The sequence below is a fragment of the Gallus gallus genome, chromosome 7, assembly GCF_016699485.2.
Source record: "Gallus gallus isolate bGalGal1 chromosome 7, bGalGal1.mat.broiler.GRCg7b, whole genome shotgun sequence".
NCBI lineage: Eukaryota > Metazoa > Chordata > Aves > Galliformes > Phasianidae > Gallus > Gallus gallus.
The window spans coordinates 27302916-27328397 of NC_052538.1; the positions used below are offsets into that span (position 1 = coordinate 27302916).

General features: G+C 42.4%; 1 protein-coding gene across 15 annotated transcripts in view; it reads left to right on the forward strand.

The window, feature by feature from the left end:
- KALRN (kalirin RhoGEF kinase) overlaps positions 1-25482 on the forward strand; it is a 446039-nt gene that overhangs the window by 269931 nt on the left and 150626 nt on the right. For all 15 annotated transcript variants that reach the window (XM_015289974.4, XM_015289980.4, XM_040703547.2 and 12 more), the window contains 2 exons: positions 9494-9663; positions 14682-14856. In XM_015289974.4, the coding sequence (XP_015145460.2) occupies positions 9494-9663; positions 14682-14856 (345 nt within the window). The remainder of the gene's footprint in view (positions 1-9493; positions 9664-14681; positions 14857-25482) is intronic.

Sequence of the window (25482 nt, forward strand, 5' to 3'; positions counted from 1 at the left end):
GTCCTGCAGCACTCATTATGCTCTCTTAGGTTATAGTCGATATTTTCTTTCTTTTTTTGGGCCAAGGCATACCTGACAGTGTGAGCAGAAACTTGCTACCTTGGGAATCAAATCCAATTATCAGTATGGCAGGGTAAAGTTATAAATTACTGTCAGTGGGATAAATGCATTCAACAGACTTGTACCTGAGTCACATCTCTCAGGATTAAGGGTGATTGAATTCAGGTTCTTATTTCAGATCTGAATCAATTAGTGGCGGGATAGTTGATGTTCCAGAGAATAGTTTTTGAGTCTCCTGGAGAAAAATGTGCAGATGTGATGAGACCACACCCTGAATCACAATGCAAATAATTACATCTTGTAATTCTTTGTCTGAATCTTGATATTTTACATTGGTCTCACAGTTTTGTACTTATGATTCTGAGGGATGCATTACCATTCCGGGTATAAAAATGTAGACATGAAAGGACATTGTCAACATTTTGATTTAGATCAATTTACAGAACGTGGGTCTGACCTGAACTGCAAAGCGGTTCCGTAAAACCCTCATAGCTCTTTTAGAGTATGAAAAACACATCTTACTATCTCTAAAATTCTCATTTTTCAGTAGGTTTCATGTTCCCACCTTTGTACCTTGAGTCCTGCAAGAGAACAGCTAACAGCAGGAGAGGAAGGAGAGGCAGGTTCAGGTCCTGTGTGCACTGACCCTTGGTAGGTCAGAGGAGCAGTACGAGAGGAGCTCAGTGCTTGCAGTTCCAGGTGGAGCCTGCCAGCACTACCTGGCTCACCCACTACGGGGAGATGAGCACAATCAGGAAATACTTCACGTTGAAAAAGTTGAACTGCCAAACTCATAGCAGGTTCTTACTGAACGCGTTCCAACTGGAATTTGGCAGGGGTCTTTTAAGTGACCAAATTTGGGCAAATTTTCACAGGGATGACATAATACTCGTTCTTGACATCAAGTGCAACCCTGCAACGTTTCAAACCCTTGGTTAAAAGTGTGGAGTGCCTGAAGCATCTCCTGCAAGCAGAAACAAGACTCCTATTCAGCACAGGCAAAATTACTCCTTCTTATGCCTTCCTCTCATTCGGGATCTTTGACCTCAAAATTCATCAAGTTCAGCCTAAAGCAGATACCTGGCGTGGAAAGTTTCACTCTGAACAGCTTGTCCGATAAGGCCATGAGAAACTGAGAAGAAATGCCTGGACAAAAAGTGTCCAGCAGCTTCCTATATAGACCTGCATTATTTGTGTTCAGAAGGTCACCTTCGTCACCCCACAGATGTCAGTGGGGCTCCTCAAGTGAGTTATGGGAGTTACTGCAAGCACTGTGAACCTAATTTTACTTGATAACCAAGGGCTGTGAAATTAAATTCTCTCTGCTTCGGTTGAATATCATGATTAGGAAATTATTTTAGTGCAGGTCACGAATTTTGACTGGGCTTGGCTCTTGTGTTGTGTCAGGAAGCAGGAAGCTCACTGGGCAGCTAGTGACTCTAGTCGGAAGAGTTGGCAGAATGAATCAAAGTTAATCATGGAGCAAATGTGACAGTGGATCTGGAGTACATTGTATAGTCCTGACATTCATTGTAAATTGACCCAGGATTCACAGCTAATGTTACTGAACTTAATAATTGGTTGTTTGACTTTAAGTGCTAATAGAGACATTTCAGAGCGACTGCCCATCAGATAATACAAACTTGTGATGAAGAGGATAATCAGTTTAGCAGTTCCACTTGCTGGCAACTTCTAGAAGCTTTGAAAAGGTCTCATTCTGTGAGCATGGCTCCTACGAAGTATTTGCCTTGTGTACTTCATTCCTGAACTGCCATCCTGGTCAGTGATTTTGGTGCTTTTCTCATTTTAGGGCCAGATTTTGAAACAATGAAAGCATAAAATGCTAAAATGACCCAAACTAGCTCTCTGCATGTATGATATACATAGACTGGGCATCTCACATCCCAGCATTTTTCACGGTTAGAATGAAGAACACATCTTACTGAAAAGCTGCACATTTTGTTCCTTCAATTGGATGAAAATCCTAGCTGAGGTTTCTAAAGCAGCATACAAAAACAGACTGTGAAAATATCTGTTCCTCCTCCCACTGCAGGGCTCAGAAACATCAAACCTTAAATTTATACCTATTAGGAGCTGGGAGGTGAATCAGTGAAGTTTGGTTACATGCTGGTGACGTCTATGTACGTGTGCTGTCCTTGGCTTGGAAGGCAGATCCCTCAGAGAAGACAGATGTGTTCCTGTAGTTGCCAGCCTGCCATTATGATTCTGATAACTGGGGCCATAGAGAGGGCTCTGCTAGTATAATAAAGAAATATTTTTGTGTGAACTATAAAAGTTGACTCTGGGTTATTACCAGTCAATTGCCATGAAGCAAGAAGTAGGAGCAAATTCCTGTTCCAGCTCCAGAGCACAGTCTGTGACTTGGACCAAAATGCACTCACCAGTCATTGCTTCATGGGTGGTTTCTCTGCAGGGTTAAATCTTGTCTGTAATGCTAGCAGAGCTCTGAGTTCAAAGAACCAGGATAGCTGAGGTGGTGCAGGGTGCCCATCTTTCCTGTCCATTTGTTGTCCAGAAGCCAGGTTTCTTCATGCAGGATTATGAAGCTAAGAATGGAGAGAGCTGTGGTATCCTGGCAGCACATTGCGCTCTCGAGCAGAGGAGTTTGGAGCATGGCCAAACCACTATTGAATAAAAATCTGCCATCTGTGATCTTCTTCCTTTAGAAAAGAAAAGTTGTGAGGTACAATCAAGGTAATGAGAATTAAATGCTTGCAAATGCAGCCACATAGACCAAATCTAGGAAGCCCATCCTGCAGCAGAGCTCGAGCAGACACATAGAAGAGAAGTTGGAAGAGACCTCTGGAGAACATCCAGTCCAAGCCCCTGCTAGAGCAGGTTCCCTACAGTAGATTACACAGGAAAACATCCAGCCAGGTCTTGAATATCGCCAGGGGAGACTCCACAACATCCCTTGATGTCCCCACAGGAACACACTGCTGGCTGAGGGCTAACCTGTTATCCACCAAGACAGTCTGCGCTTCAGTTGCATGTTGACATCCATATTTGTCAGGCCAGTCACCAATATTGTAACCGATTGCTTCACATGAATCAAATATCTGCTTTAGAGAATCCTTGCATATGCTTTCTGTGGCTTCAACCTGTATGCCTCGCTCTCCAGGTAGCAGTGATTCATGCGGCAGATAGAAGGGCATCTTATACAGGCATTAAATAGCAGATGCACAATCTCATTAAGAACCTTTTTATTAGTCTTATATAGCCTATTTTCCTGATTGCCTTACATAGCGGAAGACAGGCTTCTCCCACTTCCATCATGTGGGCTTCCAGCTTTTGCTGTTGTATACAAAGGCAACAGCATAGGCAGCCGGTGCCTGTGACAATTTGTGTGTTGGGTACTCTTCATCAAAGCCTGCAGAGACACTCCTGTAATTCAGTCATCACTCAAAAAACATGTTCTGTTGCCCCTTCAGTGTGCGTGTGCAATGGAGTCTATAAAACTAGTTTTAAATGGTTAATGTCGATGTAGTGTTTCAGGCTGATGGATTCAATAGGACTGTTTGGTTAGAAAAAGGTCACACAGTTTGTTTAATCCTTAGCAAGATGCAGAATGATTCAGAATTGTCACAAGTGATTTATTTCTGAGGTTCCTAGAGCGTAGAGCAAGAAGTTGCACAAAGGGCTCCAATCAGGGCTAAGACTGCAAGTCATACAGTGATCAAAAGCACAAAGGGAAGATGTAGTACAACTCCTATTTGGGATAAATTTAGAGGAAAACCTAATGGTACGTGTATTTGTTTGAGTATTCTGCTGAATTTGGAGAGCATAGTTTGCAGCTATGGAAAGCTCCTCCTGCACCAAATTGTACCGTATTACATGGATGTAAATCTGAATAAATCTTTTGATGTAGGAAGAACTTCTCCAAGCATGTATCAGTGTGATGATGTGCAAAATTTGATTTGCTTAGTACAATTACTGCAGCTAATTACATCCAGATTCATAATTACAAGTAACATATTAAAATTATACTAGAAGGTGAACGTGATTTTGCAATTCATGGTGGTTATAGAAGCATAGAACATGTACAACTGATTCTTCTGTCATAAACCAACTCCTCTCCTAGAGCAAATAGGCCGTGAACTACATTTACATGACCTTGGGCTGAAGATCTACGCACTCCCTGATACAAGCATAGCTACCCAAATTGTGTTTCCCTTGAGAGGAGATTATTTTGTGCTATATCAATCTGGTCCATGCAGGACTTGGAAAAAGGATCAGATGTTTAGGCATTGCAAATCCTTTTGCCATAGGCAAGGTTACTAATTAAAAAGTGCTAGCATACAGAAGTACCAGATGCAGCCCAGCCAAGGATGAATGTCAAGAAATTGGCGAGGATGAGGGGAAAAAGCCAGAAAGAGGTTAGGAAAAGATCGGATATTTTTGTCTTCACAGAACGTTCCCTTTCTTTCTACTCACTGCTTCTTCCCAACCAGCTTGGTGGTATCTGACAATATGTCATGCAGCGGGGTGTCTCATCAGCTGCATCTTACCATGGAAGTCACATATTGCAGCATTTCATATGTAGCGTCTAGTCATATCCCTTCTTGTCACATCCTATTAGGTGTGCTGCCATCATGTGACACCTCACTGGTGGCAAGTGGTCACATTACAGCTCATCATTACATGTGTTGTTTTACTTGTTTCTGCTGACATTCCCATCAGACTTTGCATGTGCCTTTGTGACTTAAGAAAATGTTGTTAAAATACACTCTCAAATTATATCAACCATCGCTTCCTTCAACTTCGGCAGCCCTGGATGCTAAGTGTGAATAATTATCAACTGCTGAAAATCAGTTACGTTGAAAAGTTTTATTATGTCCACCGTGTTGGTGGGGAGAAATCGAGGGAGAAACAGTTCATAGAATCATTAAAGTGAGAAAAGACCACTGAGATCATCTGGTCCAACCATCAACTCATTTGCACCATACACACTAAACCATGTCCTTCAGTGCCCTTTTCTTGAAAACCACCAGGAACGATGAGTCCGGACGTCACTGCTCAGAATGGCTTTATAGAAGCCTCACTTAAAAGGAGAGAAAAGGAGCACTGATGGACATCTCTCTCTGGAAGAACTCAGTTTTATTTTTCTCAGTGTGGCTTGCATCTGTGCACGTTCATGAGAATTCATGGTGTGGCAGCAGCACGAATCAGATGGGGAAAGGGAGTCCAATATTTCACAGAGTTCTTCCCAGTTCTGCTCTAGCCATGGTTCCCATGATGGACATTCACTTTACAGAGTTGGTTTGAACATCCTTTTGTGGCATGCTCTGCAACACATGGTGCTCCTCTGATAGCATAAAGGAGTAAAGCATATATCCTGCAGAGCTGCTTGTTTCCATTAACACCTTTGTTTGGAAGAAGTAGCAAAAATGTTGCACACTGGTAGTTCTCATGGGTTGAATCAACTGTTTCTTTGCTTTTCGCTTGTTACTCAGTGTTTGTAAATTGTTTTGGGAGGGGATTAGAACTCATCAGTGGCATTTACAAATAGCAGCATACAAACACTAGGTGCTTAATAGTTATTCCAAACATGCAGGCAAGATTTTTTCAGCAATCTCTCTAGGTTTCAGATTTTTTTTTTTACTTTAAGTGGTCCCTTGCTCTAAATCAGAAGCATTAATTTCTAGGTAACAGGCACAGATGTCCTTCAAACCTCCAGTAAGTGGTCTCATTAAGTACTTGAGTAAAATGAAGGGTATTTCATCAGACGAAATGGCTGAGAATAAAGAGCTGTATTGTCTCTTGGGTGGAGGGAAGCTGCCCATGTTTCATGCCAAGGAAGACAAAGAAGTTGCTACAGTGCATAAGAGAAGTGCCAGATGCTTCCCCAAAAGCTACCCCAAAAGAGGGGGCTTTCACTCTTCCAGTGATCTAGTAATATGAGAACTGTTTTTCTTGTTTAAAGCCATGGTTACCCCGGTAAATAAAGCCTCCATTCTGGAGCCCCCTCAGCATGATCATTTTAGGGCTAGATATTTACCTTAGTGTAGTTGACAACTATGAAGTTTGTAGACTAACTTATTTTGTATGAGTCAAATCTGTGGCTGGATCTCTCTGCTGAACTTCAATCAGGGTCTGCCATTAATACATTAGTATTTCTGAATCCAATCAGCTGTACCAAAGCACAGATCAATTTGAAAAATACATATTTTTAAGTTTTTCTTCATTGTTTTGCAAGATTCTATGTCTTTGGATGTGTTAAGCAATACAATTCAGAAATGATCTGTTCTGGTCATGTGCATCAGTGTCAAGCTTAGTAGAAGTCAGTACAGCAGAGTGTGGAAATGCTGTGTTGGTATTTGAAATGTTTTCATGCAGCTACACACACATCCTTTACAGGATCGAGTGAATAGGAGTAGGTTGGAACGTGTATGGGAATGGGCAGGTGCTCACAAGTTCTGCTCATGCAAAGAATGAGAGAGGAAAGAGGAAAAGAGGAAAAGTCAAATTTTGCAAGTCTGAGATAAAAGTCGTCCTGTGTCATGTATCAATTTTCAACAAAAATGTGAACTCTACATTCAGTCTAAGCAGTTTAAGAGAAGGTGCCTGATAATTTGGGGTTGTAATGGTGGCGATTTAAAAAAATAATTGGAATAGTTGCATTGGAATTAAATACCAAGCACTAAAAGGGGCTGATTTTCTGAGCTGTGACCAACAGGAACAAGCCAGGATGTGATTTCTGGTTCATGATTAACAGCTCTTCTGACTGTGGTGCTGCGGTAACATGGAGTTCGTCTTCTCTTTCTGTGGCATTCACAAATGGGTTTGGTGGTAATTTATTTCAGGTGCTGTCAGTTGTAGCACATAACCTGGGAGGTTTTTGAATCAGGCTCCTATTCTAAATTGTTCCTGAAAGATCTTCCTAATCTTATTAATATTGGCTGATTCTTTGTATTAGGATTTCCCAGGGATTGGTGGAGTCTAAAGGATTAAAGGCCTCTGAGTCAAGGATGACCTAGATTCTGATAGCTTTTATTATGCAAATCCTTACAATCTGAGGTCATTTATGGGAACATGTGAAGTTAATATGAGTTCCAATATTCTAGTACTCAAACATTAGTAAGTGTTTCAGTTCCAGGTGAGTACAGTGCGGTTATTAAGTGTTCCAAAACTGCTTTGAGGCAGAAGCATACTCAAAATGTGACGTAGGATCTTCAAAGTCCAGATCCTTTTGGCTGGTGCTGGAGGTGCTGGAGATGCTTTCGAAAAAGGGTTTTCCTCTGAAGTCGTAGTGGGGGGCTGGAAAAGTTCTTCCCTGCTGCTTCTAACGTGGTCATTTCAAGAGATCTACACGTTGCCCAGAGTGGAGCAAGTTCTTGATTTCCCTTTCAGTTGTGTAGCGGAAATTCCCTGAGCTTTATTTTGTTATCTTAAGTGGAAAAAAAAAAATGATGAAGAGCAGCAAGAAATTAAAAAAAAAAAATGAGTGGCTTTTCGAAACAGAATGATTTATACACATGGCCATTTTTCACTTCTGTATGTACAGAGTGCTCTATTACTTGAAGATCTGATAAGCAGAGAAAATTAATATTCCCCCAAACCTGCTCCTCGCCTGTTATAGTCCAGCTGTCCCTGCTGTTTGAGTGGAAGCAGGGATCAGCTCGAAGCCGGGATGGTTCTGAATGTGACTCAGAGATAAAGGCTTTAATGCATTTTCCCTTCTGGTAGCTTCCCAGAGTTCAGCACCTGGAACTCAGAAATAGAAATGCTCTCCTTTTGGTTCTTTCAATGTGCTTTCACTCTTTCACCTATTACACAAGCCCGACTACCTAATAGTATTTGCTTCTTGTATTAATATTTGCCTTTTTAAATCATGCCTTTCCTCTGAGAAAGTGAAAATATGTAAATAAACTGAGCAAAGACATTCCATTTTAGGCCAGCAGTAGTGTAGCAATTATGATTATATGACTATAACCAGAAGGGTTCACCCAGAATACTCAAAGCTGAAAAGCTAACTGAAAAGCTTTCAAATTAATTAAGTGGATGTTTTGAAACATGTTTTTGGAAGTGGCGTGAGGCTGTCCAGCATGGAGCTGTGAGCAGAGGTGAGGACAGAGGATGGGGAACCAGACTCACTATTTTCTGATAGCACCAGCAGTGCTGGGACGGGTTCTGATGTTGATTATTTTGCTTTAGATTGGGGTGATAGCCTTAGGTTTGGCCGTTGTTGGGAGAAGCCCGGCCAGCTGGTGCTGAGAGCATCTCTCTCCTCCTCCCATTCTATGTGGACACACAGAATTCGCAGTCTCAGAAGAAATCCCGTAGGATGGGGATCCAGTGCATCTCGTTCTGAACAGAGACATTTTTCCCAGCTCCTTTGCCACCCCCACGCAACGTCTGTCGTCTGCTCCGTGTGTACCTCTCACTCCCTTGGAGGCAAATTGCTTTGCTGCTCCTCGGCTGGGCAGCGCCGCATCCCTTGACATTTCCCAGGGCAGGGATGCTGGGTTCTGCTCCTGTGCTTCCCCACTACCGTGCAGAACGTACCAGCAGAATGTGGGTTAATGGGGCAGGCATGGCACAGAAAATAGTCACTCTGGTGGAGTCATTAGGATTTGCTGGCAGATTGCCTGCTCAGTTGGTGCAATTTTACACTCATTTTCAGAGCAAGCTTAAAGGGGAAACCTCCACTCGCTTTGAGGCTTCACAGCCAACGGGAGGCTGGGGCTTGCCTGCTGCTGCCCCCATCTCTGATGAACAGCTGGCTGGAAATTCTCAGCTAAGCACTTACCCAAATGATTTTTTGTTGTTGTTTTGAAATTGGTAGTCAAGGCTATTTAGAATGAACAGATTTGTGTGGGTGAAATCGCTGTCTCCTATGCCTTGGCTTTCCAAAACTCACAGAGCAGAGTCTGAGCTCCATTTGGAAGGGAAGGGAAGAGAAAACAAAATAAAACAGAATACATAACCTTGTGCCTGGGAAGGCGTAGCTGAGCAAGTACAGCTATACTTCAGTCAGTACCATGCAGACATAACAAATATTTTAAGTCTTGGTCCTGCAACAGGCTTCAACTGAATGTGAAATTAATAGGAGCTGATGGCACACAGCTCCTGAAAGGGTTAGGCTATCACAGCTGCAGGACGCTGTAATTTATTACTTGTGTAAAGAATTAATAAGAAGAATAACATTAGATTAGTTGCCACACAAGGGACTGAGTCACGTATTCATTTTTGGGGAAGAAAAAAAAGAAAAACACCCTGATATTACATTTATTTTACTTCATTGCTTAAAATGGGTTTGCATCAAATAGAATCTATTAATCTTTTTATCTTAGAAAACTTCTGATCAGTTTCCTTGTGAAATACGCAGCCCTAGTTAATGCTTTCTGATCTGGAATTAGAGGGTTAAATCTCAATCCCTCTCTGATTTATATTTCCCTCCCCTCCTTCCCAGCTGTGGACATGGATGGAAGATCTGCAGAAGGAGCTCTTAGAGGATGTCTGTGCTGACTCTGTGGATGCGGTTCAGGAGCTTATCAAGCAGTTTCAGCAGCAGCAAACAGCCACCTTGGATGCTACCCTCAATGTTATTAAGGAAGGGGAAGATCTAATCCAGCAGCTCAGGTAAGCACCCACCTGGAGGACAGGTGGCAAGAAATCTGCCGTATGCTGTGGTTGAGGTGTGCATAAATGGGGAAATGTAGGTTCAGAATTAATAGGGAGAGTTTATTCATTCCTTGCTTATTTATTATTCTTCAATTTCTTTGAGTAATGTATTGAAATTGCACTGAGTGATTTGTGTGGACTGATTGGAGTAGTCTGTGCATCGGCGTGGGCTGCTGCTTGACAGGGAGATTATTTATAGGCACAGCAAAGTGAATTGAAACAAATGCGTTTCAGGTGAATATTTTTAGTGGATATTTATGGAAGATTGTTAAATGGTTGTGAGCTGGGGCCTTGTGATTTATACGGTTAGTCCTGGTATAAGAGAAGTGTATTCCTCTTAATAAAACATGTGCATGTCTAACAGTATTCACTCTCTCATTTTGCATGCAGCACCCTTCTATTTATCTTTGTCCATGTGGGGTTTGTTCATACTGTAAGGGAGGGTCCTTTCTGCCAGCTCTGCTTGCATTACGAATTAAAACAGCTTGTTTTACCTGATTTGAAATACACAAAGTGACTGGTTCAGGGAAGTTGGAGCTTTTTGCTTTTTCAGTCTGTATCTGTAGTAGAACTCATGTTTGCAGGGAGCATAGGAAGCTTACCCCTAACTTGTATTTCTGAGGGCTCTCTCACTCCTTCTCATTCACAGTGATTTTCTATGGCTTTAAGTTCATTAGCAGCAGTGGAGTTTTCCTGCCTTTACTAACATTACTGAGCCCCAAACCATGAAATCTTTTGTTCTTAAGATCTTTACATTGTCATAGATTGCCCTCGTCTACCTCTACACAATGTCTATACTCCATGTACATACAGAATGTATGTCCTGCACCAAATGCAATGAGTCTTATACATTTGACCCATGGCTGTCAATCTCATGTCTCGGGTTCCCCACTCTGATGCCTTTGGATCTAACACGAGAAGTGCAGAGCCATGACAGGAGAAGCCAGAGGTGCCTATTGCAACCTGGGTAATGAAATGAGCTGGTGGAGCTCCACCCTTAGGAGCCCTGCAGGAGCCGCTGGGTCTTCTACTAAAGCCCCAGGCTGAGCTTTCCTCCATAGTCTCCACAAGGAGAAACGGACTGTGTAAATGCCTCATCTTGCTGAATGTCACAGAGTAGAATGAGAGAAAAGAATGGCTTTGCTTCTGAGACCAGAGTTGGAAAGAAAGGATCAGGGGAAGAACAAGCTGGGCTCCATCCATCCATGCATCTTTACTGATGAAACAGTAGCAAGGAAGCATGCTGTACTTTGTATGCTGCCAGATGGAGGGGGCTAAAGAGAACACACGTATGGCTGCCCATACCAGGTTAACCAAAGGTGTGCATGGCTTTCTTGCAAAGTTTAAGGCACCTCTAAGAGATCATAGCAATGGTGGTGAAATATTGAACGAAAATATTCTCTTGTTGCTCCTTCCACCTATTGGTATGATGTTCCAGCATGAACACGCGTGGAGAAGACCATGAAAAGGACGCTGTATAAAGCCCATCAGGTGGAGTTTTGGGATTGCAGGAAGAGCCTGTATTGAGGGTGTCCTGGGAGCCTGTCAGATTGGCCTGAAGGTTTTTGCTTGCACCAGAGTCAACAGGAAAGCAGAATGCGGAGTTGTACAGTGGTCAGAGTGATGCTTGGGGCTGGGGAGTCAGCAGAGCATCAGTATGAACAGCATTTGTAGGAGAAAGGCTGCTGTAGTAGCTGCAAGGTCATGCAAGTGAAGAGGTGACTAGGGTATGTCTGAGATCATCTAGTTCAGTGTTAAAATTTTTAGCTTCAGTCTTTGAAAAGCAAGAGTGGTCTCAGTTTTGAGACTTTTTTGGAAACTGGTATCATGCTTAAACATTGTGAAATGCCAACACCTGTGCCAGGGACCAGTCAAGATGGTCTCTGATCCAAGCATCTAACAGCATGGCCTGCAATGTGACCCTGGACTCATTCAAGGAGTGAAACAGAACTACATGAGAAAACATAAAACCACCTATGCATGTGCCCACTGAGTTTTTGTAGCTGCTGGCAAAAGTAAAGAACACACAGATAAAGGAAAGGAGGAAAGATTGGAATTGCTGCAGTCTTCCCTTAACACAGCATTGCATTTCAGTGTATGGGTCACCCAGTACCTGCTGTGAAGAGCTGCTGGAGATTGCAAACACTACAACAATGAAGAAAATGAAATGCAGCACTCATATCAAGCATGTCACAGCACAGGTTAAAATGAATAAAACTAATGGGACCTTGGAGAAGTTTCCATTTCTTGTCCTTATCTCTGAGAGCACAGATATTGGTTTAGAGGAGATCACTGGTGTAATAGCACTCTGTGTCTCCTTCAGATAGCACAGGAAAGGCTCAGCTACCCAGGACAGTTAAATGCAATACCTGGGATTGCTCTTTGCAGGGAATCTTCAGGGCCTTCAATGTCTGAATCAGGAGACAGCACCTACCAGCAGTGTAACACCGTAGATAATGTGGAACCACTTTTCTCGCTCTTTATTATTCTGAGATGAGCACCATTCTCAGAAGTCAACACAAAGAAGGTCTTCTGAACTGCATTTCCGGAAGTGCTGCTGAGGGCAATAGTTCTGCACATCTGCAAAAGTCGGAACAGCGACTTGCCCCAGTGAGAGGTGAATGAACAGGAGCCTTAGGGGTAGCAGTAAGGCAGGGATGAGTTACAGATCTTGTTTTTCTTACGGTAGCTCAGCACATGGGGTTTTGATAATGGGTACATTTCACTGAGCTTTCTCCCAGTTAAAGTGCTCAAGGTGATTTCAGGAGCACAGTGTTCCTTCTGAACAAACTCAACAGCAGTGAACAAACCCTGATTCTATGTTGCCCAAAGTTTATTTTGGTTTTTTTTTTTCCAATAATTTCTCTTCATTTTGAACCCTAATTTATATCCTTCCGAAGAATACTGAGTATCTTTCATAAATTCTTTCCCAGGATTTCTTATCGCCAGTCAGAACAATAAATCTTGTGATGGAAGCATCCAGTCTCAGGAATGTCTTTTTCCAGAAGGAAATCTTTCTCAAACTGGACTATATAGGGATCTCAAGACCTTATCTGAGGAGATTATGGAAAAATACCAGATTATTACATCCCATTTTTTTTGTATTGCATCAGCCACTGAAATGCAAGTGTGGTTTGATTTGAAGAGTGAAATGCTTGAGGAAAAAGAATTTATAAAACCAAGTGTGTGTTTAGGTCCCATGTGAGATCTAATATCTGCCAGCCTTGAATAATTCATTGAGTCATTTAGATATTATATGAATAGTAATAATCCTGTATTTGAATGAAGGCTTATTTCTTGTCCTTTTATAGAAGACAGGTGCTGACTGGAGTAAGCAGAACACGATTGAATGTGGCCTTGCATTAAACTGTAGTTTTAAAATCTCTCCTTGTTATCTTTATCCATCCTTTCTATGTACAGCTCAAAGGTGGAAGCAGAAAGAGACTCTGAGTTCACCAAGGAGGTGAAAAAACAAGACTGACAGAGGGGCAGTGGCTGTAAGAGCTGAGGAGAGTAATATTGTTGTAATATTCCCTTATAGGCAAGAGGAGTTGAAAGTTCATGCTTCAGAATAATTCTGGAGCATCTGAACTATATTGTATCAAGTAGCAAGCATTTGAGGTAGAAGAGCAGAAGCACGTAGAAAGAGCAAATAACTAAGCAGTTATTAGCATTCTGCATTTTTAGTTGTATTCTTAGGCTTCAGATGTTCAGGCAAATGCTTGTTCGTTTTCTCAATTACTCTTGCTGACAGTGTTCAATTAAGTATAAGTTGATTGCGTGCTGTTTTGATCTGACCCTACATGATGGTAATGTGCAAAGAGCAAAGCACAATCATTTTGCACCATTTCTGGAGACAATTACTCATTTTGCTAGGTGTTGATGGAAGGAAAATCCAACCCAGAAAGGGGAAATAGAAACATAAAAAATTAGGAACACTAACACTGTTTGACCATGGGCAGACTTCATGGGTACTTTTACTTAGCAGCTCCAGCTGCATTTGGGCTCCGTTGGACAGCATGGTGACCTGGCAGCATCACCTGACCTTTGGCTTAGCCTCTAATATTGTTCCCTATACAGTTTGATGCACTGATAGTCCAGTATGTGCTGGTGGATTTGTAGTTGTCTCAAGTTCACCACTATGGCAGAACTATAGACTGATAAGTGGTGATGGTAAGGCCTGCTGCCTTATCCACCCCATCCTATTACACTGTTGGAAAGACCTGTGCACCGGTAGGGTATCATGGGGCTTTCAGGTGGTTTGGTTTAAATATGCAGGTGCCATCACATGACTTTGAGCAGGTTGGACAGACAGACTTGGAGCACTCTGACCTCTCACAGGCACTCATTTTCATCACCTTAGTGGAAATACAACTGAAGGTCACCATTGTACCATGGAGTTTTTGCTCTGTATTCTGAGTCTATAACAACACAAAGTAACCCAGAGGAAATCAAGGCATCCCTATCTCCTTAGTCTAAGATCCTGGTAATTCTGATTCAATTAACCTAACTGAAGCAAATGCACAAAGTTAACACTTAAGGGCCCAGGGGGCTTAGTGACAGCTCAGTTTGGTGCCTCTGGGTAGTGTGAGTGTAGGCTGGAGCAGATTGCTCTCTCTAGGACTCAATGGGATTGCCAGCCTGGCTCCTTAAGAGAACCCTTGAGGTGGATGTGCCATTCTTCCCCTCTCTGCCCCTCTGATCCCTCACAAGTATGTGTCAGGTCACAGCGTCCCAACACAAGAAAGGACAATCCCCTTGTTCAAGCTGTTTGTGGAGCTCAGGACCTCTTCTTTCTACACAGTTCTACACAGTTTCAAGAGTAGAAGAGAGGAGTGTTGCATACACCTTCCCTTCCCTTAGCCCTTTGTGCCTGGGCTCACTTCTCAGTGGCACCCAGGATCACAAGTATGTACTTCTTGCTCTTTTGCCTGCCTGGAAGCTCATCTTTAACCATGCTCTCTGCCTTGCCACAGGGACTCCGCCGTTTCCAACAATAAGACCCCACACAACAGCTCCATCAGCCACATTGAATCTGTACTTCAGCAGCTGGACGAGGCGCAGGTACAGATGGAAGAGCTCTTCCATGAGAGGAAGATTAAGCTAGATATCTTTCTTCAGCTCCGGATCTTTGAGCAGTACACCATTGAGGTAAGAGCTGGCTGCAAGACCTGGGAAAAGGAGAGCAAGGGAAAGGGGATCTGTGTGAACTTCTGCTGGTAGGATACCACCAGAAGTGGTCAGCACTTACGGGGTGTGTTCCTCCTACCTACACCGCTGGTCTTTTTTTCAGGTCATGGAGCCCTTTAAATGTTTCATGATGAGATATTCCTGAAGGAAATCTTGCAAATCTGTAGGTAGTCTCATGGTGGATACTGATAATTAATGGGAGCTTTTGTATGCTGTGTTACACTTTGTGTTTATTTTAAGATATGGCATGATGAATTACAGTGGAATAAAGGGCTGGGAAGAGGGAATTTTAGGTGTTTGGATCTATAATTGGATACGAGAGATATAAATCAGGGAGTAGCTGAGCTTTCCTCTTGTGAGTGCTAAGTTAGGTGAAAGCTGTTGTACAGTGCTTGTTATTAATGTAAATTAGAATAGTTTAATCAATCAACACTGTTTTACTCAATAGTTGTATACAGACTTCCTGACAGTGAGAGACTGTATCCCTTGTGAGTATGTGTGTATATCTATAAACGTGTGCATTTCAAATCAGCTAATATTGCTGTGTGTGCATTTGTTGCCCCAAGACAACACTCACAGATGAAGAGCTGCAATATGTAGTATCACCTGTATTTAAATAGTAATATGTTGATACAGTAGTGTGGCAAATGGTGAATAATTAAGATTTTGATTCTAAAGATAGGAATTACGTGTGAATACATATGTGTACGTAGCTACAAACAGCACCTATGTTTTCAAAAATGAAGCAAAACATGAAAAACAGTGCTTCAGGACACCCAGAAATATATAGGCGTGTATGAAGAACCTGTGTGAGTGATGAGTCATTCATAAGATACCAGCCTGTCTGTGTTTCACTGCCAATTCCAGGTGTGCGACCAGAATTATGTTGACTTTATGTAAAGGTTTAAAAAAAAGACAAAATCGCTGTTTTCAATTCCTTTTCCTTTGTACATTGTCTTCCAACCAACGATTGCTAAGACCTATGCCATCGTGGATTGCTTTACTGAAGGGGCAGCTGAAGCATCAGATGAGGGACATGGGTAGTGGGCATGGCGGGGGTGGGTGGATGGTTGGACAAGATGATCTTAGAGGTTTTTTCCAACCATAATGATTTTATGATTCTGTAATCAGCTGATGTGGCTGGTCCTAAATGACTCTGCATCTCATGCCAGAGATAGAAATGCAGTGTGAATCCCTCCGTTTTGTTTCGGATTTAATCCTGCGCATTTGGAGTGTCAATGGTACATAAAGATGTTTAAAACTGGAAATGCACTTTGGAATCTTCTCGAATCAGATTAGCTAGAAAGGACTTGAAGAAAATCATCACTTAGTTGTCACTGTAGATCTGCTATTTTTTACCAGCAGAGCATCTGAATTCCCTCTGCAGGATTAACATTACAAGGAAATCTGAGGACATGTTTCATAGAGAGTTTACAGGCAGATGATTTTTGTTAGAAAACTCTCTCTTCTGAGGGGGGAAATGTTTTTATTTTAAAATAATTATTAAATTTACAGCTGAACACGGAGAGAAAAATATCATATTCATGTCCGTATCTTACATTTTATGGGTACATTTATTGCTCAAACAACAAAAACAGTTTAGTGGATAATAAAAAAGGTAATTTGAAATAATATATTAAATGATACGTTTATGCTGTGCATTTCGAATAGCTGAATTGGCTCAAATTGACTCAATACCAATCCTTAGAAAGTGGATTGCTGTCAGTTACCTCAGCCATATAATAAAGATTCCAAGTCAGTGAGAAACTTATCAACATTAAGAAAATTACCTCATGCTTTGCTAAGAAGCAAAAAGATGTTTTCATCCCCGTAATTAAAAAGCAGATAGCGTTTCTGTTGGTTGAGTATTCTAAGCTTGTAAGGGAAAAAAAGATGATGAAATTTAAATCAGGAAATTAAATACCTTTTCTACTAAAGGCAAGTAGCGTGAGCTGTGACTGGAAATGTATTTAGGTTTTAATTTTCTATAATAGCCTAGATCCGGCATAGATTAAGAACAGTGAAATAATGTGTAGCAGTATGATTCTCAAATGAGTTTCTCCTTTCCTAGTCTAGCTAAGCCCCCTTCCATCTGTCCAGAGTGTGGTGGGTGCCATATTGAACATATCCCTAACAAAGTCTCTCTTACCTGCTGCAAACGTGCTAATCTCTCTCCTTCCTGCGCTCACACAAACTGTCTGCAAAAAGTGGGCCCAAAGCACAGTGCTGTTGTAGTGGAGGCTCTTCTCAGCATGCTTAGCTATCAGAGGGTCTTAGTTATCAGCATCCTTTTTTAAGAAGAGTGGCTGAGGAGGTTGGATTTTTGACCCAGGATCTTCCAGCCCGGCTGTCTATGTTGCACACAGTGTTTCGCTACGTGGGTTGTGCTTTCAAAACAAAGATCTTGTTTGACTTGGGTTTTGAAATGGAAACTTCATTGGGTTTCTGAAAATTAGCCAGCAGATCTTGGTCTGATAGCAAACTAGAAGCAGGTGATTCTGACACAGCTGCTTCACTTTCTCGTCTCCTCCTCCCAAATCTGAATGCTTTTGTTCTCTGTGCTGCTTCTGTCTTGTTAATCTAAGTGTTTCCTATTTCCCCTCTGCTCCTGTGTTCTCACCCTTAGTTCTCAGTTTCTTGAGCTCCTGGGAAGCCCTCACGATGAGGACCCCTCCCTGGGAACCCTGGCAAGAGCAAAATCGTGCTTCTGTCTGATGGAAACCAGAGGGGTGCAACTGGGAGCCCATCTCCTAGCAGGCTTAGGGAAGACTATGAGTTAAAGCTCAGTCTCAGAATAGTTGCATTCAACGTTGTTTCTTTCCATCCAGTTTTTGTACCAAATATTTTCTTGCATTCATTTTCCCTACTAACCTCTCTCTTTCTTCTTCTTAATTGAGAATGCAAACTTAGGGAATCTTTCAAAGTCACAAATGGCAATGGAGTGCTTGGCCTTTATATTTTTCATTTAAGCTGTGTCTGAATGCCAGTTGTTCTTTGGAGACTTTCCTGCTCATAATGATCTTCCCAGATATTGAAGTCCATGCCGTGGACCACATAACCCTTTCCTTTGGCACCCATTCCTAGACTTGCACCGTACCAATCTGCTTTGTAGCTGCCCTGGGCTATGAGCCTTTCCGTAATCTTTTCTTCCTGACAGAGGTTTGGAGTCCAGACAAACTGCAGGATTAAAGGTACTTCACCAGCAGCACACACTTCCATCTACTTAAGAATCATCGGCTTTCTCTGTCCTTCAGTGAAATCTGCCAACAGTTGTTTCATTTTGTCTTCAGGAAAAGTATTTTATGTAAAGAGAAGCCACCTGCCTTTCATAGAGAAGACCAGCTGCGTTCAGTTAGGACTTCTAAGGACTTCTGAGTCGCCCAGGCAGCTTTTGTGTTGTACTCAAGTCAAGGCAGGTTTGGCAGATATGAATTTGGATACGAACCCACAGACACATAGCATGTGCTGCCTTTTCTTTTTTGCCTTAATCTCATTATATTGACTGATACTTACACTCTAGGTTCTTGGGTTAAAGTATGAAATCCTAACTATGACAACACCTGGAAACCAGCATAACAGAAATATGAGAGGGCCCTGCTATGCCTGGGGGAGGTTATCCTGCCGTAGGTTTTAAAACCATAAAGTGACAACCTATTCTTTATTTAGGAAACGTATCTAACTTTGATGCCTGATATGTTTTATTCCTTTACCAAGTCATTGCACATTTCAAGACAAGACGGGATCGTTAGGATTATACGATTGGACTTTCTGTGTGATGTATACCACAGCTGAGTTCGTGCAGCCAACCAAGTAACTCAGGAGATTTCATGCAGTGTGAATGTGGTAGCTGATCCATTGCGAGGAAGTAGGGTGTAAGACCCGAGGGACAATAGCTGGCAGGCTTCAGCAGTACTGCTGGCACCGCACTGAGCACTGAGCACATCATGTATATGGAGCATAGTAATATCCCAGAAATATAGCCTCAGTAAAATCTGTAAAGTATTCCTTGTCCATGCTTCAAAAAATAGTCATTTGAAGGCTTATTAACCATAACTTGAATGAGTGCTAATCATTAGGGAAGTGCTGGATAGCTGCAAAAGATGTGAATGGTAAAATGCACTGAGTTGCAACCCCTAACACAATGAATGCCATCCGGAGCATAGACCACAGCTTTCAGCATATGTTTTCTTTATATCTTTTGTACAGAGATGATCAAATTCACCTATAGGCCACTATAAAACTCAGACTGAGAACAGGAATGATCTCAGCTCATACCTGTCTGGCCACAGCTGTTGATTACCTCCAAGAAAACTTCTCTCCTTCCTCCCCAGAGCTGCCCAGCTCCTTCCTTTTGCATGTTCCATTTCCTATAATGGGTCTGTGTAGTGCTAGGCAGAGCCAGCCTCCTGTAGTGGGATAGCAGTGTACTTTCTGGGCCAAACATAGTCCTGGAAGGGACTCTGGGCATTCCTGCTATACAATATAAATTTGATCTGATAAGTTTTTAATCTTTCAAAAAGCACTAAGATCGCTAGAATCTTCACCTGTTGGTTAACTGATTTTCCACCATTCTATCTCTTTGGCTCCATTTCACCTGCTAATTAAATTTTTCAGCCTTGAGTTCGCTTGCTGGCTCTTCTGGCTTTTCACATCGATCCCTGAGCGTGAGTTTAGAAGGGAGCAGCAGCCAGCTTACAGACAGTAGTTTGATTCACTGATATTTACAACTCACTTGAGCCTTCCATTCCAGATTTATAACATGAGCAGAATCTTTCAAGTGAATTAGCTGCCTGGTTGGAGGTACAAGATGCTTTATAGCCCCTCACTGACTTATAGCTGGCACTCAGAAGTGAACTTCTTTATTAGGAATAAGAGCAGCAGAGATCTTGAGATACACTTGTAAGAGGAGGAATGGTAAGAAAAAATTTCTGACCCTTCTGTTCATAAACTGGTATCTTACAGTGACTCGCACTGAGGTTATGTTTTTCATTTCTGTATGCATAGGTTTAAAACTGCACATCACTTCATTTTAAGGAAGGTAAGGCACTAAGCTGTTCTGGGTACCTTTTCTTCCTGCTTCTCTTGATATTTTGAGGACTCAGGAGCCAAAAGCACTGGAGCAGAATCATTACTGTGACAGCCTCTTTACTCTTCAGCAGCTGAGGTCCCCACTAAGCCAGTGTGGTATCTCTGCCACATGTCAGAAGGAATGGGTGACATTATTGTCACACTGTACAGCATCAACCCAAACGCAGACCTAAGGAGGAGGAACAGCAAACTTTCTGCATGCTTGATTTGTAGAAGCGACTGCTTCATTCGCCCTTTCCTACCTATATCTCCTCTACCATAAACCTGCAGCTTTAGTCTGCTCATAGACCCACTTACACTGTCATATCCAGTCTTCTAGTCTTCCAGCTTGCTCTGAACTCCAAAGCAGGGCTGAATGCTGTCGCTCCTGGCATGCCTGGTACCCAGACTATGGTATGTGCCCTATAGATCTGGTCTCATCTACTCCATTACTTCATTATAACCTCTTTCTTTCTGCACACACAGACATTCCCTTAGGGTCCAGGAGTCAAAATTACCTTTTTTTCTTCTTTGAATTTTTTTCCCTCACTAGATTCTCTTACCTTCCCTCTCATCCACCCTCACTCTCTCGTTATGCCAAATGTGGCTCCCAACTTTTTTGTTGGGAGAGAGGTGGATATTCCCCTTCCTCGATTCTGAGATCTGCCCTGTGCCTGTATGACTATTCTTCCCATCCTGCCTCATCCCAATGCTCTACCCACTCTTTTCACCTTTCCTCCTCCTCCTACTTACACCGTCACTTCTCTTGCAACCTGCTTCCTACATTTGCTTGTCCTTCTCAACCATCTTTACTCTTTTGCAGATCTTTCTAGCAAACCCGCTCTCTTTGTGTTGACAGCAATTGCTCCAAGAGTAGAACTTTCTTTTCCTCCTCCTCATACACCCTTTCCCAGCCTATACTTCAAAATATCAGCTCCTATATGATTCATTCACCATATAACATTTATTTTCTCATACTTGATTCCTCATTTCCCTCTCCACCTCCTTCAATTGGCAAACAAAAATTTCTGGTTGGCATTAAGCAGGATGACTTTAGGTGTTAAACACTGAATTCATGCCAAGCAAGCAGTGTTAGAGGCTCAGCACCACCATTTTGTAGAAAATTTCATCAACAACATCAAGAAATATACAGGATTTAGATACGAAGGCATTGCTGATGTACAATTGCCTGCACAGCAGCTGCTTCAGCTTGGATGGACTCTTTGGCTTAATCCACAAGCATGCTGCAGTATAGGAGTGTGATGGCGGGGCAACTTCTGTTATTATTACTGCTGTTCTGTTTAACCTGCCTCCCACTTCTCCATAGCTTTACTCCCTATCCAGCATTGAAGATGAAAATGTCTCTCTCCCCACAGTCATGTTATCTGCTGGTGTTGCAACATGGTAAATCCAGGAAGCAGCAAAAGCAGCAATGTTGTAGTAGTGGGATTTTGAGTATATTAAGTTGCTGTCTTAGGAGGATGCCTGTCCCAGAGTATGTGGTCTAGACTGTAGACTGTGGTTGCTGTGTCTGCAGGAAAGACAGACCTGGCTGATGTAGTCTGTATATCTGTTATAGTCTTGTGACAGTGGAGCTCAGCACAAGCCCAGTCTTTGCTCACATGCTGATGGAAACTTTTGTGCAGTTCCTGCTGCTCTAATATGGATATATTGGGTAGCTCACTGAATGCTAGCTTAGGTTCGCTACCTGCATCATTTCTTTCCTCCCATTATGATGACAGCAGGAGCATCTATTGCATGTGAAGATGGATTGTGTTTTCTAGGCTCACTGTCAGTGTGTACCTTTGTTGTGCCTTTCCCTCTCATTAACACTCAGGTTACTTGACCTTCCTTTGGTACTTTGATCCTTTTTCTTGGCCACCAACCTTACGACCTGCAAGGAAGGAGTGTGGTTCCTTCCAGAGTGTGGTTGGCAGCGAGAAGCGTATGTGCAGATTTCCTTGGAGCAGTGTGAGTACTTGGATACATCTGCTAAATCTGGGATCAGTCTGCTGCTTTTACCAGTGCAGGCCTGTGCACTTCCACTGTTGCTGCCCTTGTGACCCTTCTGCTTTGGTATTATTTCTCTCTCATCCCCCAGCAGAGCAGAGCTCAGAGCTTCTCTCTTTGCAGGGTTCTTATTCTTCCAGGGCATGTGAAGGATGCTGAGGTCTGTTTAGAATCGCAAACACTGTGAAGAAAAAGGAATAAACATAAGAAGTGCTGTCATTTCTTCCCACCAAAAATCCAACAGATGAACAGAATAAACTCAAATCAGCCATTCTTCTGGGTCAAAAGGGAATTAAACATGTTCAAGGCCTAGGGAGCCTCATTTCTGAGACAATTCCTGACATTGGTTTGATATAATTGGCTCTTACCATAGTTTGGGAGATGGGACTACATCAGATGAAACTGTACTAATTTTCACCATAGATGTCAATGCCTGACCCCTTCTGTGAGAGCATCCAGGTCCTTTTTTAGGCTTGAAAAATATACATGTGTAGTTAACTGAAGTGCCTAATTACAGCCCCTTCCTCAAGAAAAACAAATCATTTTTCCCTACATCCCAGTCAAACTAGTTAGGTACTCAAATTCAGACTGGGACCATTTCCAAATGATCAAGTTTGAAATACAGAAACTGTTGGGATTGTGAGGCATTGATTGCACAGACAGGAAAGGAAGTGTCTTAATGAGATCTGCAAAGCAGCACAGTCTCTGGGATAGGGCACCAGATTGGGATTCAGGAAACCTGGGTTGTTATCACAGCTCTGCTGTTGCTTCTTTGCCTTTGTGTGCTTTAGATTCCCTTCCAGCCATCTGTTTGTCTTGGTTATTCAGAGCAATGTACCCAACCTTCCTGTACAAAAGCTTCGCCTGAGAAACTTGGTGATGTTCCACCTCTTGCTGTGTCTGACTCCTTCCTCTCTTCCCCTAACCCAGCACACAGGGTAATTATCACTCTTTCCTCAGCTCCCACTTGGAGCTGACTTCCCTCCTTCCTCCCTTCTGCCCACTGTCAGTGGCTGTGATCCTTGGCCCTGTTGGAACTGGCACTGGACCAGCAATCCCTGCCGGGCCTGCCTGACTGTCCGGAGACACTCAAGTGCAATCTCAGCCCCGATTCCTGGCCCTGAAAAGAAGACATGAAGCCTTTGGGTCTGGCTGTGCATCCCCAGGAGTGTATCAGCTTGTGTCCTGATTGCCAGTGCTGTCCTTTCCTGTTTAATTGGAACCACCAATTTGAACAGGAGAATAAAAGCAGTGCTGCTCAGTGTCCCTTTCACAGCACATGGAAAAGCTGCTAAAAGAAATGGCATCAGAGCAGAGAGATTTAACCCAGGCACTTGCACTGGGCTGCTGGGTCTCAGCATACTTGAAGATGTGGATGGGACCATCTGTTGATTCCTTTGTATGTCCATCCTCAACTTCCCTGGTAGTTTGGCCCTCCAAAAGACTTGTGTTTTCCTGGCCTGAAGATGATGTCCATAAACATACACGGAACAGAGAGATGGTTTTGATCAGAATCCCCATATCGTAGCATAGCTGTAAGAGCAAACTAATGTAACACATTCTTTGACCGTTTTAATCTCTTCTACTATCATTACTTCGAGTTGCATATTAGGAAAAATTGGATCCTTGAGATTCTTGAGGTCCCTTCCAACCCAAGCCATTCTGTGATTCTATCATTCAGTTTTGATTGCAACTAGTCAAGTATCTTTCTCTAACATAAATACATTGAGTAAAACCCTTCTCCAGCATCTACTCCGACCATTTCTGCACAGCTGTTGAATCTGCCAAGAAGCTCCCACAGTTCAGGGACTCCAGCTATAGTGTGTAAATGAATCAGGGGCTGCTGGAGTCAGGAATGGGGCCAAAGGGACTGTAGAGATAGTTATTATTTAAAGGTAATTGAGTGGAATGCGTGATGGGAAATAGCTGAAGAAAAATAGAAACTCCTCAGGATATTCACACTCTACCTCTCACCTTGCAGCTGAGATCCCAGGTTCTTGGTTCAGTAAATCTGCTTTTCTGCTTCTCTCAAAAAAGAACTGAAAATCTGTGCGTATATTTTCCCTTCTAATGCAAAGCTGTGCTCTCCTATTCATGCTAATGAGAGAGGGGCTGAGAGCCGGTCCTTTTGGGTTCCCTTCCAGTGCCTGCACTGCATTTGTTGTTATGCTTTCTGGAAAAGAAAACTAAATGGAAAATGTTGAACCTTGGCTACTGAGGAAACGAAGCATCTCGCTGCACACAGGCACTGAAGAGCACTTTTATGAGAAACAGAGAACCTCTCACTATATTGCAACATGCCAAAGTGTGAATCTAAATATCTGGGTTTAGCTCTCCTCCGTCTAGCTTTGACAAGTTGACCTATGAATCAGAATTCAGGCATATATGATTTATTTCCACTCTCCTTGTCCTCGTTTGTTGCCACCAGCACATTTCTTCTTTTTGTCTGCAATAGGAGATTCTGGTATGAAGGAGACTGGGCTGTTTGGGTAGGTTAATCGTGTTAACTGAACAGGCAAAAATAGAGTAGGACTTTGGTATTGGTCGAGTAACTGTGGCTTAAAATGTGAAACACAGAAAATACAGTATATGGACTGCTAGAGTCATCAGACTGCATGTTTGAATTAGGATGCAGAGAAAGCAGCAGAATATCTCGAACATTACCATGAGTTATTGGCAGGTAATATAGGTCTTTGGTGAGAGCTAGCTCCCCTTTGTGATGCTCCTGGTGATTCAGCCAACCTTTGAGAGTGATGTTTCTGTGCTGTGCTTTGCCCGTCTGTAAAAGTCTGTTATTTATATTCATTCCCAAGTGAGAAATCTTTGAGATCTACAAAACAAATTTATACGGGGCCTATTCCCACTCAAGCTAGCAGAAAGACCCTTAAAAAGACTTCAGATCCTTGAAAGCACAACATAGGGCTACTGAGGGGATTAACTCATCGATTTCCTAATAAAATGTTAGGTCTCATGATGCGTTCTCTATGAACAACAGGTAGATACTGCTCACAGTGTATTAGATCAGTAATAATTCTGCAAATGTATTAGTTATCCATGTTTTAGAGCTTACTGGAAGCAGCTTATAATTTAAATTCTATGAGAAAAAGGAATAAATATCATTAATGATAAATATTTCCATCAGCAGTACTGACATACGGAGTGATGCAGAATGTTTTAAGAAACATCCAGGCCATTTTGGGATTGTGGGGACACAGGTGTCACAGTATTTTTGCAGTTCTGTCACTACTGTTTCTTCATTTAAATTTGAATTTATTCAGAAGCATTTATCCACCATCCGTATGAGTACAGTGTGTCTTCCTTTACAGTGCCCTGTTGACTGTGCAAGGGAAAAAGAATTTGTCACGTTTCTTTTTGGACTGGTAATCTTTTCGTGGATCCTCGGCTAGGCAAAATGAGGACTGTAACCATTAATGGGCAGAATCCAGAGTATTGAGGCTGTCGTTCAGGGGTTTCTGGATCACAGTTACAGTGTGAAGTACTTCAATTATT